This window comes from Castanea sativa, chromosome 8 (assembly GCF_040712315.1).
Source record: "Castanea sativa cultivar Marrone di Chiusa Pesio chromosome 8, ASM4071231v1".
Classification (NCBI taxonomy): Eukaryota; Viridiplantae; Streptophyta; class Magnoliopsida; order Fagales; family Fagaceae; genus Castanea; species Castanea sativa.
This window is the reverse complement of record NC_134020.1, coordinates 51,596,495-51,612,996: the sequence shown is the minus strand read 5'-3', so window position 1 is coordinate 51,612,996 and position 16,502 is coordinate 51,596,495. Positions and strand designations below refer to the sequence as shown.

Below are 16,502 nucleotides of genomic sequence, written 5' to 3'. Positions count from 1 at the left end.
AAGGGGCTATCTCAGCGTTTGCAAAAGTGCTGGAACAGCCCCAAAAAGTGCCGGAATAGAAGATATATATATCTTCAATACGGTAACATCACTTGAGTTAGTTGTTAAAATAGGGACATGGTTGTGGGATGGATGTTCTTTTTTTTTTTTGTCACTAACTTAATTCATGAGAGGGGGATTAAGAGAATTGTGGTTCAATTTCTATGCATATCTCACACCCTATGAGTCATGTTGAGTAAATAAAATTCAACTAATTTTTGTGTTACTTCACATTTTATTTTAAACTCTTAATGAAAAAAAATTAAAAACTATCATATAATAAAATTTGTTTGGTACATATTGTTATTCCACCAAATGGATGTCCTCTCCTTCATAATTATGCTAGCAAAGTCTCTTCCTTCATTTTCCACTTGTATGGCATTAAATTACAGTATATCCGGAATGTGTATACAACAATGTTATCACTGTCTACCGATCCATATGGAGCAAAAGACAGGAGTGGTAGACATGTAGCTTGGGATTTGCATTGCTAGTTTTCTAAATTTTCTTCCCCTACTAAGCACATAATGTTTCAAAACAGAGCCGAGTCTAGTGTGAAACCCTAACCCTAGCTAAGTAGGGTTTGTTACAAGAAAACAAGGGCTCCCAGAAATATATTTGCCTTTTCAATTCCTTCATTTCGAGGCGACACGGCCACTTTCCCGGCGTTTCCTCCCACCTCTTGGAAACTCTCAATTTTTTCTCTTGATTCTCGTGTTCCACTTTGCCCTAAATTGCCCTCATTCATTCAATGTATTTACACATATGACCCCACCATTGCTTCTCTCCTAGCTACTTTCTGAACCTCATTTAACATTCATCATTCACACCCATTAATTCAAACTTACATCATTTTACGCTGCTACCAAACAATAGCTATGGAGTATACTATGGACAATAACACTTTTGAATTCATCTATGTGTGGTTAGTCTTCTATATAAAACTAAAACAAGGGTGTTCTTCCAAATTTAGTTCTAAGACTCACATGAGATGAAATTATTACCAAAATTTGGACCTTTATTAGGTTGAGTTTGGTGGTTTGAAATTTAGAAGAAAAAAAATCCATTGAAATGGATTAAAATAGATTAGTTCTTTTAAATTAATATATCCATATATGAATAGCCTTTATATTCTAAATTCATATTGTTTGATAATTCGGGTGAAATACAATCTATAGCTTACATTTTTGTGTGACAAGAATTATGGGACTTCTTTTCTTTCATTTTTGTTAAAGAATTAGACATTTAACTTGAATATTGGAAACCATCTAATGAAAGAAAATATAGATATTACCTACCAAATTTAATCGGTAGAATGCTATTATGGACCGCTAAAATATATAGGAAAGTCATTATCTTCCTTGTTCCTACCCTTTTTTTAAGCAAAAAATCAAAGACAATATGATAAGAGAGACCTTTGCAATTGGGTTAGGGAGGGCATGAAGGACAATAAGGTAATAAAGGAAAAAAAAATTCAATCGGTGTGCATGGTCATACTATGGTCAAAGTCTCTTTTAATGTGGTACTTAGTGCAAACAAAGCATGCAAACCGGATAATTGGTCAGCCTGCCTTGCAATTCCATTGCATGCGACCCTTCAAAACCAAAAATCCAAAAGCCTAAAAGCCAAAAGCCAGAAACAAACCGCCACGTGTCAGTCACATTCCTCCGAATTTGGTCTCTGTTGAACCTGAAACGGCGTGAGTGAGTGATGGGTCTCTCTCTCTCTCTGCTATTATATCATCTCTCTTACCGCATATGGCCGGTGGCGAATCCCCACCGTACCACCCTGCATTTTCTTCTTTCAAGAAACCAAAAAACAAAAACCCAAAAAAATGAAAACAAAAAATAGTGAGAGAATGAGAGAGAGATTATGAAAGAGTAAAAGATTCTTGTTTCTTGGTACAATCTTATTCTCTCTCAGTTTTTTAATTTTTTTTCATTGCTAGGGTTGCATACAGTCAAAGACATAGCATATGTTTATTTATTTTTCTCTGCAGTTTGTTCTAACTTCCTTGCCAGTTCTTGTCCCTTTCACTGTTTTTTTTATTTGCACAAAAGGGTTTTGGGCCTTTTAGTTCTTCTTCTTCTTCTTTTTCTATTTTTTTAAAGTTTTATTAGTCTTAGGGTTTTGATTGTTTGGAGGTTTTACAGTTGAAAAAAGCGAGAGACGTGGGTTTTGCCACCTTATTGTGGTGCATTGTAGTCAACGTAGCCTTATATTAATGTACAAGAATTTGGCGATAACTGTGTCATGCATCTGTAATATGGCAGGTGATTTTGTTTCTTTTACTTATTTAATTACTTTTTATACTAAATATGTTATATCTGTTTATTTATTTGGGTTTTAGATTCTTAGTTTTTTGTTTCATAATATATAAGTACATTTCTGAAGTCTGAAAACTATGGAGAGTTCAGTTTCCAAATGATGCCACACATAGATTCACTGACCCAAAAGTTTAAAAAAAACCAAAAAAGAGAGTGATATCATATGCATGTAGATAGACATATCCAAAAGCTTGTAAAAGAATAAATTCTTTTGCGGCAGATTTATTCCTCTCTCTCTCGCTCCCTTAATTGGAAAGTTATAATATAAAATTTTAAGTAGTATTAATTTGTATATAAGTTATGAATATGCTTTATGTGTGACAACCAGCACCTGATTTGCTTAGGCATTCAATTTTTATTTTTTGGCTGACAACACTTTTGAAGTTGTGCACACGAATGGAAGCTGCAAATTCACGTGAATGATGAATAAAGTATTTAGAGAAACCATAGCATTTTTCTTACATTTTACCAAGGTGATTTATTCTTATAAGTTTATACCAAAGAGTTCAAAAGTCACTTCTTTCTCTCATAAAAAATGTGGGTGGAGGGTGAGGTCTAAATTAAATTTAACATTTGTTTGATGTGTGTTTGCAACTTTCCAATAGTATAATTGAAAAGCTCAAATACAATTTGTTTTCTGAACTTTAGCCCATGAATGATTTTAATCGTTAAAGTTTAGTCCCTAATTTTTTTAAGTAGTAGCTTTTAGTTCCTAACAAACATAAAATGATTGTTTTTAATCACTAATGTATTTACTGAAGTAATGACATGTTATTTCTTAGTTTGGTCATGTCGGTATGAGAGCTTAAAATGGATCATTTTAAACTTGAGAGACTAAAATCACTCATAAACTAAATTTTAGGGATGAATAATATTTAAGCCTAACGAAAAAAGAAAAGAAAAGAAAGCTTACAAAGATTCTATAATAGTATAGAAGATGTTATTATTATGTGACAATGACACTTTTTTTGTAGTTATATGTTTAGTCAAAGAAGAAAAATGTATGATAGAATTGTAAGTCGTGTTTTCCACAGAATGCAGTGGATTCAATCTTGTACGCAATAGGTGCTCTAACACATGCCCTTGTCGATGTCAAAGTATATATATAGGAAGTGAAAGTTGAACACTGTATAGCATGATCACTTTTTTTAAGATCAGAATTGGAGTCATTTTGGTTGGCTATCTTTTTTAAAATATATTTAGACTTAACCTAGTGGATGACAGTAAGCATTATACAAGTTTCTAGTGTGTATTGGACATGAATTAATAACATTATAATTTTTGGATGTACAAGTTAATTGTATATAATACAAACATTTTTTAAAATTTTAATTTGTTTTCACCATTTGACGGGTGCGAAAATCGATTAGGTGGTCAACAGATTTCTACTTGGGGGAGGCAAACGAAATCCTTCAATCTTTCTTAATCACTTTTTGTATTCTATTTCTTTTGTTTACTTTAGACAGAGCTGTTAATATTTGAACAAAAGAGTAAAATTTACACTTTCTTCAGTACTTAAATTATTTAATATGTCGGATATTTCCCATATAATATTGCATGTCCGTACACATGCATCTTTAACACATGCAGGACTCGGGGATCCACAAATTGGGTTTCTTTGGTAAGTATCTATTTGGAAGATCTGCTCTGATTAATGGGTTTGATCGTCTGCTGCAAGTTTTAGTTTGAACTTGTAGATAAGAGAGAGAGAGAGGTTTTGGTAACTTTACGTAGAGTGTCAAGGTTATGTTAGAGACTGAGATCATTTGCTCAGTGTGGGAATGCTGGGCTTTGGGGAGTCATTTATTGCACAGAACGAGGACGAGAGTTCCAATAAACCAAGTGGGTAGAGAGAGAAAGAGAAAGAGAAAGAATTGGATTTTTCCAGTTGGAATTGTGGGTTTGTCTCAGTACAAAGACTGAAGAACCTGGACTTATATGGTTTAGTAGTGCATGCCACTCGTGTCCATCCTAGTATCATATAGATAATAATAGGATAATGTTGAGGTATACAATATCTTCTTTTCAATCTACTAATTAACATATTTTAATTTATTGTGTTTGGAATAACATCACATTTATATGAATCAATTAATTTTAACATGTCTTGTTAATAATTGTGAAAAAAATTTGGGTTAATACTTTGTAGTTTAATTTATAATAATATCCAGATTTATTATAATAGAATATTTAGGTTTGCAGTGTTGGGATATGCAGTTAGACCACCCAAAAAAAATGACCATTGCAAAAGGGGTTAGAAAGGAGCAGCTCATTTGAGGAAGAAAGGGAACAGTTTAAGTAGACCATGTACCTCCTTCAAAACTTTCTCTTTTCACTTTCAGCCTCTCCTACCCCTCCTCCTTTCTCTAAGGCATAAAAAGTTGAGAGAGAGTGAGTGAATGAGATTGAGAGAGGGAGAGAGTCTTGATTGCTGCAGAGTTCAAGCCCTAGTCACTTAGTGTAAACCCATTAACAGTTCTTCATATATTCCTCCCTCTTTTCTTTTCTCTTGATTGATTAATTTGTGTTCTAATTTTGTTTTCTAATATGCAGGAGATTCTTGATTTCTTGAAGAAAAAACATAGTAATAAGAGGATATATATAAGGACTCCATGAATTCAAACAACTGGCTTTCCTTTCCCCTCTCTCCCACTCATTCTTCCTTACCAGCACATCTACAGACAAGTCAGTCTCATCACTTTTCTCTAGGTTTGGGCAATGATACTATGGACAACCCTTTCCAAAGCCAAGGTACTTATCTCTTTCCTCTTCTTCTTCTTTTACTTTATCTCTCTCTCTCTCTCTCTCTCTCTCTCTCTCTCTCTCATACTTTGTAAATTTGCAGAGTGGAATATGATCAATACCCATGGCAGCAGTGAAGTTCCAAAGGTTGCTGATTTTCTTGGTGTGAGCAAATCTGAAAATCAGTCAGATCTTGTTGCCTTCAATGGAATTCAAGCTAACGATTCTGATTACCTATTCCAAAGCAGTAGTCTAGTGCCAGTGCAAAACACAGTAGTACCCACCACTAGCAATTTTGAATTTCAAGAAAATGCTAATAGTTTGCAGTCATTGACGTTGTCCATGGGTAGTGGCAAGGCTTCCACATGCGAAACTAGTGGTGATAATAGTACTAATACTGTTGAAACCACCCCTAGAAGGACTTTGGATACATTTGGGCAAAGAACTTCAATATATCGTGGTGTAACAAGGTTGGTATTTTTACTTGCATAATGCAATATTGTTCATTGTCTTCCTTAATTATGTCTCAACTTTTCATTGTATTAATTCAATTTGTATTCTGATATGGATATTTTGTGAAAATGTAGGCATAGATGGACAGGAAGGTATGAAGCTCATCTTTGGGATAATAGTTGTAGAAGGGAGGGACAATCAAGGAAAGGTCGCCAAGGTAAATCTTGAAATTAATATTCCTTTTCTGCCTGACCTAATTTCTATTTTGACTGTTAATTACTAACTTTTTCCCTTCTCATGATGGTTCTCTTTGTTTGCATCTTCTCTTGCAGTCTATTTAGGTGAGTTTGATTTTCTCTCTTCACTTCTTTCAAGCTTTCTTGTCTTTCTATAATGTATTTGAAAAGAAAAACAATTACAAGAGTATAGATTTGTTTTCTTGCTGAGCAGGTGGGTATGACAAAGAAGAGAAAGCGGCTAGGGCTTACGATCTTGCTGCATTGAAGTACTGGGGAACATCCACCACTACCAATTTTCCGGTAAGCTTTCGCTATGCCAAGATTTGGTATCTGTGTCATTTATCTGCAGCTTGAGTATCTTCTTTATGAAAGCTGATTTCACTGTCTGTTTCAGATCAGTAACTATGAGAAGGAATTGGAAGAGATGAAGCACATGACAAGACAGGAATTTGTGGCTTCTATTCGAAGGTAAGAGATTGATGCTATCAACTCTTAGGAGTAAGTTCTTACTAATTTTAGTACAATTTGGTATTAAGAATAACCATGCAAACTATATCTAACGAGACAACGATCGATGTTCAACTTCCATGTTATTTTGGTGGACATTTTAATTGCAATCCTCTTCTTCATGATGAACATTTTATATATATAACACACACTTGGCTACTAGAGTTTTATTTACGTACTGTGAACAACTTTACTGTGAATTTTCTTAACAATTCTGTTGCTATCGTTGATGAACTTCAGGAAGAGTAGTGGATTTTCTAGGGGTGCATCCATGTATCGCGGAGTTACAAGGTAATAAAATCTCTCTCTCTCTCTCTCTCACTTATTTCATTCTCAATTTCTAATGGCAACATATTTAAGCAGGCATCACCAACATGGAAGATGGCAAGCGAGGATTGGCAGAGTTGCTGGAAACAAAGATCTTTATTTGGGAACTTTCAGTAAGTCATTTAATCTTCATGCACGTATACATCAAAAACAAGTGAACACTGCACAATAGAGAATATTTAAGACATCCACGGCTAGTAACCTTTAAGTCAAATGGCATTTTTTATGTTTGTAATAGAGACGTTTGTAATAGAGACATGCAGTATTCCAATCCTCTTAAACTGTATATAATACAAAATGCCATCTGCTAAAGAAACTTTTGTCACATGGATAAAGACTACATAAATTTCACTATTATTAAATCTTAATAAAACATATAGGCACTGAGGAGGAAGCTGCAGAAGCATATGACATTGCAGCAATAAAGTTCAGAGGCCTTAATGCAGTCACCAACTTTGACATGAATCGTTATGATGTGAAGAGCATTCTTGAAAGCAACACTCTCCCAATTGGAGGAGGGGCTGCCAAAAGACTAAAGGAGGCTCAAGCCATCGAATCTTCAAGAAAAAGAGAAGAAATGATAGCCCTTGGATCAAGTTTTCAATATGGTAGCTCAAGCTCTAGTAGGTTACAACCATACCCTCTATTGCAACACCAACCATTTGATCAACCCCAACCTTTACTAACCCTACAAAATCATGACATTTCACCGTACACAGCACAAGACCCTTCATTTCACCAGAGTTACATACAAACCCAGCTCCAATTGCACCAGCAATCTGCAGGTTCTTATCTTCACCAATCAAGCCAGAATAATGGTTCTCAGTTTTACAACAGTTACCTTCAGAACCACCCGGCTTTGCTTCAGGGTTTGATGAACATGGGTTCTTCTTCTTCTGTGATTGAGAATAATGGAAGTTCTAGTGGGAGTTATAGTGGTGGAGGATATTTGGGAAATGGGCTTAATGCAATGGCTACGGATTCCCCTTCAGGCAATGCAGTGGGATCAACCGCAGATGAACTTGCACTTGTGAAGGTTGATTATGATATGCCTTCTGGGGGTTATGGTAGCTGGTCTGGGGAGACTGTTCAAGGATCAAATCCTAGTGTTTTCACAATGTGGAATGACTAAGATGTGTGAAGGAAGGTGTGGAACTTAAGGGTATGGTACAATTTGGTGCACTTTTTTTTTTTTTTGAAAAAAAAAATGTTTTAAGTAATAGGAGTTGATGAGTTTCAATGCAAACCCTAATTAAGGAGGACTTTCAATTTTATTTAGTTCAAGTAATTTGGTCATTGTTCTTGAGGGTTTTGCAATTTACTTTACTGAAGAACTGACTCTTACCCCAGTCAAATCCGATTGTGGGCCTTCTTTTGCAATGTCACTTTGTGGGTTGCAGTTGAAGATCCATGTTAAATTTTGGATTTGGATAGAAGCTGGTGAATTTTACTTAAAATCACTGTATTAACATTTTTATCAATTTAAATTTTATTTTACCTTGCTGAAATGATCTATTTTTAGTTTTATAAGTCCTTTCTGGGAATTAACATATGTTAGGGCTTCATTTCTCATAATTATGATCTTTTCGAGGATCTTTAAAAGCTACAAAAGTAGTGTAACATATTTTTTGAATACTTTTTCGCATTCCTGAAAATATGTTCTATGGGGTTTAAAGCCTGTATGCCAAGAGCAAGGCAGTTAAAATTTTATTTTGGATTAGGTAGAATATATGTAATCTAATTGTATCTATAACAATTAGAAAAGAAATCTTTAGTTTTCTCTTTAACGATATAACAAATAAGGATATAGAGTAAATTTAAAATTGTTATCAAATTCAATTCTCATAACAAACCCCGTATAGCTAACATTAAAAAAAAAAAAAAAAGCCATAGATTGCGTAAGTGAAATTTAAAATAAAGTTAAAAGTAAAAGATTTAAATTTCTTAAAAATAGGACATATATTTTATTCTTGAATCTTGAGGACTAGGTAACATTATACATACACACGTAGATTTAAATTAGGTTTTTTGGTATAAAATTAGTGCTGTCGCTTACTAAAAAAACATGTCTATGAGTCTTTTTCTCTCTCTTTAAAAGAAAGAGAGATATTGTTTATATGAAAGTGCAAATTTATTTTTTATAATGTGTATATAATATTAAATGACAAAATAAATAAATAAATTTTTTATTTATAATTATTGTTATAGGTCAAAGAAACAAGGTAGAGACAAAGTTAATGAAATAAAACTACAAGAATAGATAATAAATGTTAGAAATGATGAAGAAGCAAATTTACAATAATAAGATGATTTTGTAAGAAGATGCATGATAGGTATGGTAATATTGACTTTACCACTATGGAAATGAAGTTGATGAGGAATTTTTTTTTTTTTTTTTCAATAGCTTATTTCATAAGGAAATGTTGGAAAATGAATATGTGTTTTGAAGATTTATAAGCGGTGTATATTATCCGATAGGGCCTCACTCTTGGCTTGTATATCATGTATGACCTATTTCAATGTGGATTTTATAAATAAATTTTCATATTGATTTATTCAGTATGGTAAATACCCTATAACACATCACTCACGAAAAAACACATAAATATACCATAAAAAATAATAATAATAATAAAACAGCAGTTACGTATCAATAATCTAAATATAGAAGAATGGACCATATAAAATCAAACACTCTTATAAAACAAGAATTATATAAACCCATTTAAAGAAAGCACCATCTAATTAACTTCAAATCATACTAACATTCTCATACTCGATTTCTAGAAACCCACTTGAAGAAAAAACTGATATCTAGTTCATTCATGATTAATAATTTCATGTTTCTCAAAAACAACAAAAAAATGATTAATAATTTTACAATGATTTTGTGGGTTTACTATAACAAACTCTTATTGTTTTCACCCTTTCCAATTTGGTATCAATTGAAAAGAAATTAATAGGGAGTGAGGAGTTTTGTTTTGTTTTTTTTTATTTTTCTAGGTAGAAGGGAGGAACACAAACAAAAGTTCTTGTATGAAATTGGCAAGAAAGGGTCTTCAAGTCTATTTGGGTACAACTTATTTAGCTTTTGCTAAAAGTATGCTAAAATATACTTGTACTTTGAAAAAAAAATTGAAAAAATAAAAAAATAAGGAAAAAAATAAGGTTTTAAAAAGTTGTACATAAAAGTTAAAAAAAAAAAAACTAAAAATTAAAAGTTGAACCTATAAGCTGATGCCGAAAACACTCTTCATGCAACAACATAAAAATGTAGAAGTCTTAGAGCGTGTTTGACACTAACTTATAAGTTATTTTTTAGTTTTTATGTACAACTTTTAAAATCTCAATTTTTTCCAATTTCTCAAGGTATGAGTATATTTTAGTATACCTTTAGCAAAAAAATTTCAACAAAAAACTAAATAAGTTGTTTCCAAACAAACATTTAGTACAATTTAACCACCCCCACCCTCACCCAAAAAGAATAACAAAGCCATTTGATATGTATATTTCCATTTTTTTTTTTTACTACACCTGAACATCTTAACAAGTGGGATCAAATATAATCTGTTGACAAACTTTTCCTTTTTTTAATTAAGACATAACTTAAATCTGTTAAGTTAAATTATTTATTTATTTATTATTATAGAACCCCCTAAAGTTAAGTTCATTAGTTCAATTAATAAAATATTTCATCATGGAATGGAATCTCATGAATATAAGGTGGTGCTATTATATGAAATAGTTATACAAAATAAAAATTCTTACATAAGAGAGGGTGGAGTGGTTTAAGGGAATTGAGAGAGCTCCATAAATCTCCATTGTGTTTGTGTAGCTCAATTGATTCAATGGGCCTCTTCATTGGTTTCAAATAAAAATGCCAACTTATAACTAGTTAGTTTGGACTGCACCATGATCTGAATATTCAGGCTTTCAAGTCCATCCTTATGCAACACCTTGCATTCAAAAACCTAATTGCAAATTAAACTTGCCATGTATTAATACTATGACGAAGTTTGACTTCGAACATATTTGGAGTCTTAAGCTTCAACCCCAATAAAAAAATTATATGTGTTTCTATCACGTGCAATATAGGAAAATTGTCTAAGAGCATTAGTATTCGGGCTTGTAAAAGCCCCAAAATTGTATTTTACCATCTACAAACACTAAAAGCAAGCATTACTCCAAATTGTAATTGTAAAAAAATATACCATTGTGCTACCCTCTTACAGCAAGAGCATTCCCATTGGAAATTGCAAATGTGAAATGTAGGGAAAAAGTACAATTAAGGCACAAAAAGGTGTTGGCAACCGGACTTGTAAAATGCCAGAATTGCAATTTTTTTTGCAATTGTGCTACAGTGCCATCCTACATTTAGGATGGCACTGTAGCACAATTGTAAAAATTATAATATATTTTAATTGATAAAGTAGAAAAGAGATGGGGGAGAATAGAGATGGAGAATTGTATTGGAATATATTATATTATTTAGTGGGTAATATATATTATTTTAATGAGTAGAATAGGAAAATAAAAATTGGGATGTTAAGTGTGTTGTGAAATATTATGGTATAATTGATAAAGTAGCTTTTTGAGATAGTAAAATAGGATAGGATATAATTTTCTATTGCGAATGCCCTAAGAGGCTGCTATAGCAAGATTGTATTATTAAATAATATTAATTTATTGTGTTTCTAATTATTTATTAATAGAAAGAAGAAATATAGTTTTGTATGGTATATTTTATTGTGTATATATATATATATATATATATATTATTATTTTAATGTGTTGTATAGGAAAATAAAAGTTAGGATATTAAGTGTGTTGTAAAATGCTATAGTATAATAGATAAAATAGTTTTTGAGATGGTAAAATAGAATTTTTTGAAGAAACCGGGTATGAATGATCTAAACATGCATAGATTTGTTTTGTTGTCCAAATGAGGTGGCAATGGCCCAAATCCACCATTTGAGTTGGGCCTTTCAGTTTATTGGTGCCAGGCTGCCGGCCCATAATCCCATATCATGTCTAGAAATTTCTCTGCAGTCAATTCCTTACCTGTCATACATTTCTTGCTTCATCAAGCTTGTACCTTTCGAACATTTCTTTATTCTTATCCCATATCACAGGGCATTTTTGTCTCAAACTCACTATTCAATGCAATAAAAAAAATTTCTATATTTGAAAACAAAAAATTTTGCTTGCTGAGAAATTAATCACAACCGTCTTCAAAAAGTCTCTCGCCTTCTCTCTCTGCGACTTTGTAGGGCTTTTGTTTCATAGTCTGCGGCACCTGAACAACCTTAACAACCCTCTGAGGTATGCTCTAATCTTTAAATTGCTTATTTTTCTTTTTGGGTTTTCGTTTTAGTCTCTGTAAATCATAGTAAACTGTAATCTTGTTACAAAAAGCTTGGTCTTTTTGGTCTCTGTAATTCTAGTTATTATAGCAGTGATGGGTTTTTTTTGGTTTCTTTAGTTTTGTTTAGATATGTTGTGATTTTAAGGTTGTTGACTTTTTAGATATCTTGGGGTTTTTAATTTTTAATTTTAATTTTTGGGATTTGTATTAATTACTTCAATGTTGGTGTTGAATCCTAGTTTTGAAGTGGTTGTTTTCTATTGAAAATTAAATGATTAGTAATGGGTTTCTAATGTTTTGCAAGATCCTTCTTGGGTTTTATGGATTTTTAGCTATATGTTTGTTTGTTTGATTGTTTGAGGTGCTGAGGAGTGAGGAAAGTTTCTAATGTCTGGGATAGACTATACAACCCAAAACAATAAAGAAGAATGAACTAGAAATTGGTTATGATTTGCTTTGTTACTGATTACTAGGTTTCTTGTTGGGTACCAAATACAATATGATCGAGTATAGAGATGAATTATATTGCAGTAACTACAACTTTATGATTAGCTTTGGAAGCAATATTTATTTGTTTTGTTTTCCTTCAAATTAAGAAAAGCTGAAAAGGCATATATTTGCTTTACAGTGTACAAACTTAATAGCATTGTAATTTTCAGCCTTCGACGATAGTTGTTGAAGTTCGTGTTTAGAACATTGAGTACTCCTCAGTGATTATATGGTTATTATTTGGGGTGGTCCAATTTAAAAGTGTGACTTGCCTCCTGAGCTGTCATTGATAGAATGTTGCAACTAATCAAAGCAATAGTTCTTGCATGTAGATTGACAAAATATACAGAAAAAGAAAAAAGAAAAAAGAAGGGGGTGCTTGTACAGTCCCATTTCTAAGACCAAAAGCTGTTGGCACTGACTAACCAAACTATATTTGAACATTTGCTCTTACACCTTCACTAGTGATCTAACTTTTTGTTTCTTATCTGGGTGAAGAGTAACAATAAAGAACATAATGGTTAGAGCATACACTCAAGAGTATGTTTACAAGCACCCTTGGGAGCGTGTAACTTCTGCATCTTGGCGCAAGTTTGTTGACCCTGAGAACAAGCGAATATTATCTCACATTCTTGATGTTGACACATTGAACCGCAAGCTTGACCCTGAATCTGGGAAGCTTTACACCACTCGAGCAATTACTGTCCATACCCCAGGGCCATGGTTCATTAGCAAAATCATTGGTCAGGATATTTGCCATTGTGTTGAGTCAACGGTTGTGGATGGCCAGTCACGGTCAATGCAGCTCAGTTCACAAAATATCAGTCTCCAGAAGTTCGTAGAAGTGGTGGAGAAGATTCGGTATGATCCACATCCTGATAATCCAAATGAGTGGACTATTTGCCGACAGGAAACTAGCATTCGGATTAAGCCATTGTCGGCACTGGCATCAATGGCAGAGAAGGTGGAGCAACGATGTGCTGAAAGGTTTGTTCAAAACAGTGCTAAGGGTAGAGAAGTTATGGAGAGGATCTGCAAGTATCTTGAAGCTGAATCACGTGGAATTTCTCTGTGATTCTAACTTCTCTACTTATAATTTTGGACATTTATTTCATAGTTATAGCTGTAAAGCTTGTAAGCTCTTTGGGAGTATAATTAGCAAAAGATTGTAGGAGTGTAAAACCAAGAAGGGTCCCTTCTGGAGCTGGTTGCAAATTGAAATGCTAAAATTTATGTTAGGACATGCAATTCTGAATCATTTTCCCTTCTCCTTCTGAGGTTTAGAGTCTATCTGATGGTTTATAAATGCCAGATTTTTGATTAATTCATTTGACACTATCATAAAGCAAATGGGCTACTTCCTACTGGAAAGATTTTGGACTTTTTTATGGTACTAGCTCTAGAAGGGTTGTAAGCTCTTTGGGAGTATATTATAACAAAAGGACTGTAAGAATATAGAACCATGGAGGGTCAGCCTTGAATCTTCCTTCTGGATCTGGTTGAAAATTTTGATACGGCTAAAATTTAATTTTGGGAGATATGATTGTGATTCATTTATACATTCTTCTGAGGTTTAGACCCTTCTCTGATGGTTTATACTGGAAGCCTGGAGGACAGATTTATGATTTATTAATTTGACTCTATGATAAAGCAATTGGTCCACTTCCTACTAAATTCATAGCTATAAGCTTTATCTAATCCATACTGCTTGTAAATTTATTGGAAGCTTTCTCCTTTGGGAATCGATGAATTCTCAGATAAACAAACAGATGTTTATGTTGGGGAATGTTTCAAATCAATCCTTGTACTGTTCTCTCTCTCTCATGGGAATTTGTCAACTGAGTAAGACTTAGTGTACGTGGCAGTAGTGATTCTTGTAACTAAGGAATAGATAAGGCACTTAGAAGGGTATACATTAGGGCAAGACGTGGCTAGTATTTTTGTGCACTGAATCCGATAGGATGCTAAAATGTGGTAAAGTATTGGACACATACCAGCATCCTACGAGGTCCAATGTTTAGGAGCAATAGACCCAAGTTGTATCCAATGAATTATAACGATATATTTACTTTCAAGTATCTTTCAATTGCTTGAGAAGTGTAAACTCACCCAAGAAGAGAAAATATAGGTAAAGGGAAAGGAAAATAGATACAAGAAAACATGAACAAGTACTAGTTGAATTACAAGACTTCCTATTTTAGTTTGTTGTCATTTTTTTTTTTGGATAAATTTTTTTTTTTTTTTTTGAATAAGTTTGTTTTGAAGATATGAATTAGTAGGAAAGTATTTAATTTTGTAGACATTTTAAGTGAAGTTGGAGATATATTTTTACCAGGTTCTTAAGTTTTTTTTCTATTAAACATAAAGTTTATGGGTATTTTTGAATCATATAAAAATCTAGTTCAAAGAGGAGAATTATTTTATAGATAATATAGATTAAAAGGGAATAACCATGAAGAGTCTGGAATCTAAAGTCCAAACCCAACCCAGGTACAAAGGCAAAGACCAGGTACTTACCAATGCCATTGGTTGTAAAGGACCGTTGTGTTTTACTAAACAAGAGGCCCATTCTGTTTTATACATATGAGCTCATCTCAAAAGCCCAATCATTGGCCTCCAATGGACCTCTCTCTCTCTCTCTCTCTCTCTCTCTCTCTCTCTCTATATATATATACACACACACACTACGGAGATGGAATTTTACAGTGTTTATATACAATAAGCAAATCAAAATCATTAAAACAAATCTACAAAAAAAAGTACAATAACAAATCACATGTTATTTGCCATTGGCCCAAATTTTTCATTTAAAAGATGAGCCTATGGTTAAAGGTTAATGAAACGCAAAAAAGAGACTCAAAAGAGTAGTCTAGTCTAGTCTTCACCAAAAGAAGTGAAAAGACGGTCAGATTTACATTTACATGATTTTTAGTTACTGTCAAACATAGATAGAAGACAGTCAAAACTAATAATATTCCAAAAGAGAATCATTTTTTTTTCTTTTTACCTTTGATTCAAAGACTGATTTTACTTAATAACCCTTAATTTAAAGGGATGATCCTGATCCCATCAACCACTTCGTCCTTCAATTTCAATCTAAATCAGAATTTCTCGTTAATTTAAACCAAATAATTGTCTTATCAGTGGGGTTAATAATAATAATAATAATAACATAATAATACCATCCCATATGTTAGTATAATATAGAATTAAACAAAAGTAGTATACCATCATAAGAATACATATGGACTCATTATAAGCAAAACCACTGGCAATCTTCGTAATCTTTGTAATGATATTATACTTGAATTCCTTTGTGTAATCAATGTCCACAACAACAACAACAACAACAACAACAACAACAATAATAACTTCTTCTTCTTTTTTCAAAAACAAAAAAAGTGAAAGCGAAAAATTCCCACCCCTTTCCCATACTCTGATAGCAGCACGAGCAAAATGTACAATGCTATCTCCTCCATCATGAAAATGCAGAGGCTTTAGTGGGTGCAACTATCACCAATGTAAAAAAGAACGATTATGCTACAATGACTGTAACATCAGTATTCTGATGACTCATCAAAGAATGGGCCCAAGATAAACCAGTAGTGATAATGTGATCAAACAGTGATCAAAATCTAAAAGGAAAAGAAGGAAATTAAATACAAAAAGTGAAAAAACAAATATATTTGCTATCATTTCCTCACAAATAAGCACACAAGTGATTTTTTACAGGTAGTAAAGTATGACATATATGGTAGGTCCCTTGAGTGACTATACTGACAAAATGGTGCACCCATTTTTTTGAGAGAAAAGAAAGAATATAAAGTAATGAAAATGCATTGTGTGGTGCCTACTTTAACCATCATTGAAGGAGCCTCCAAGTAATCCAAAGAAGTTATTATAGAAAAATAATTTTCCCTATGATGGATCAATGTATATCTTGATCATTAAAGATGAAGAATTTTATTGGTTGGGAGGCTTTTTATATTATTCTACATGTTTGTTTGCATACAT

At 32.9% G+C, this 16,502-nt stretch overlaps 2 protein-coding genes across 2 annotated transcripts; both read left to right on the top strand.

The window, feature by feature from the left end:
- Window positions 1-4,741: 4,741 nt before the first annotated feature.
- LOC142605622 (AP2-like ethylene-responsive transcription factor PLT2) lies at window positions 4,742-8,126 on the top strand. Its single transcript, XM_075777047.1, has 10 exons — window positions 4,742-4,826; window positions 4,920-5,117; window positions 5,212-5,578; window positions 5,696-5,778; window positions 5,894-5,902; window positions 6,012-6,100; window positions 6,195-6,268; window positions 6,548-6,598; window positions 6,671-6,747; window positions 7,015-8,126. The coding sequence occupies exons 2-10, from the start codon at window positions 4,979-4,981 to the stop codon at window positions 7,764-7,766; spliced, it is 1,641 nt and encodes a 546-aa protein (XP_075633162.1). The 5' UTR covers window positions 4,742-4,826; window positions 4,920-4,978; the 3' UTR covers window positions 7,767-8,126.
- A 3,591-nt stretch (window positions 8,127-11,717) lies between these two features.
- Window positions 11,718-13,762, top strand: LOC142605620 (uncharacterized). The gene is made up of 2 exons (XM_075777046.1): window positions 11,718-11,956; window positions 12,987-13,762. Exon 2 carries the CDS (start codon window positions 13,006-13,008, stop codon window positions 13,561-13,563), a length of 558 nt encoding a protein of 185 aa, XP_075633161.1. The 5' UTR covers window positions 11,718-11,956; window positions 12,987-13,005; the 3' UTR covers window positions 13,564-13,762.
- The last annotated feature ends 2,740 nt before the right edge of the window (window positions 13,763-16,502 follow it).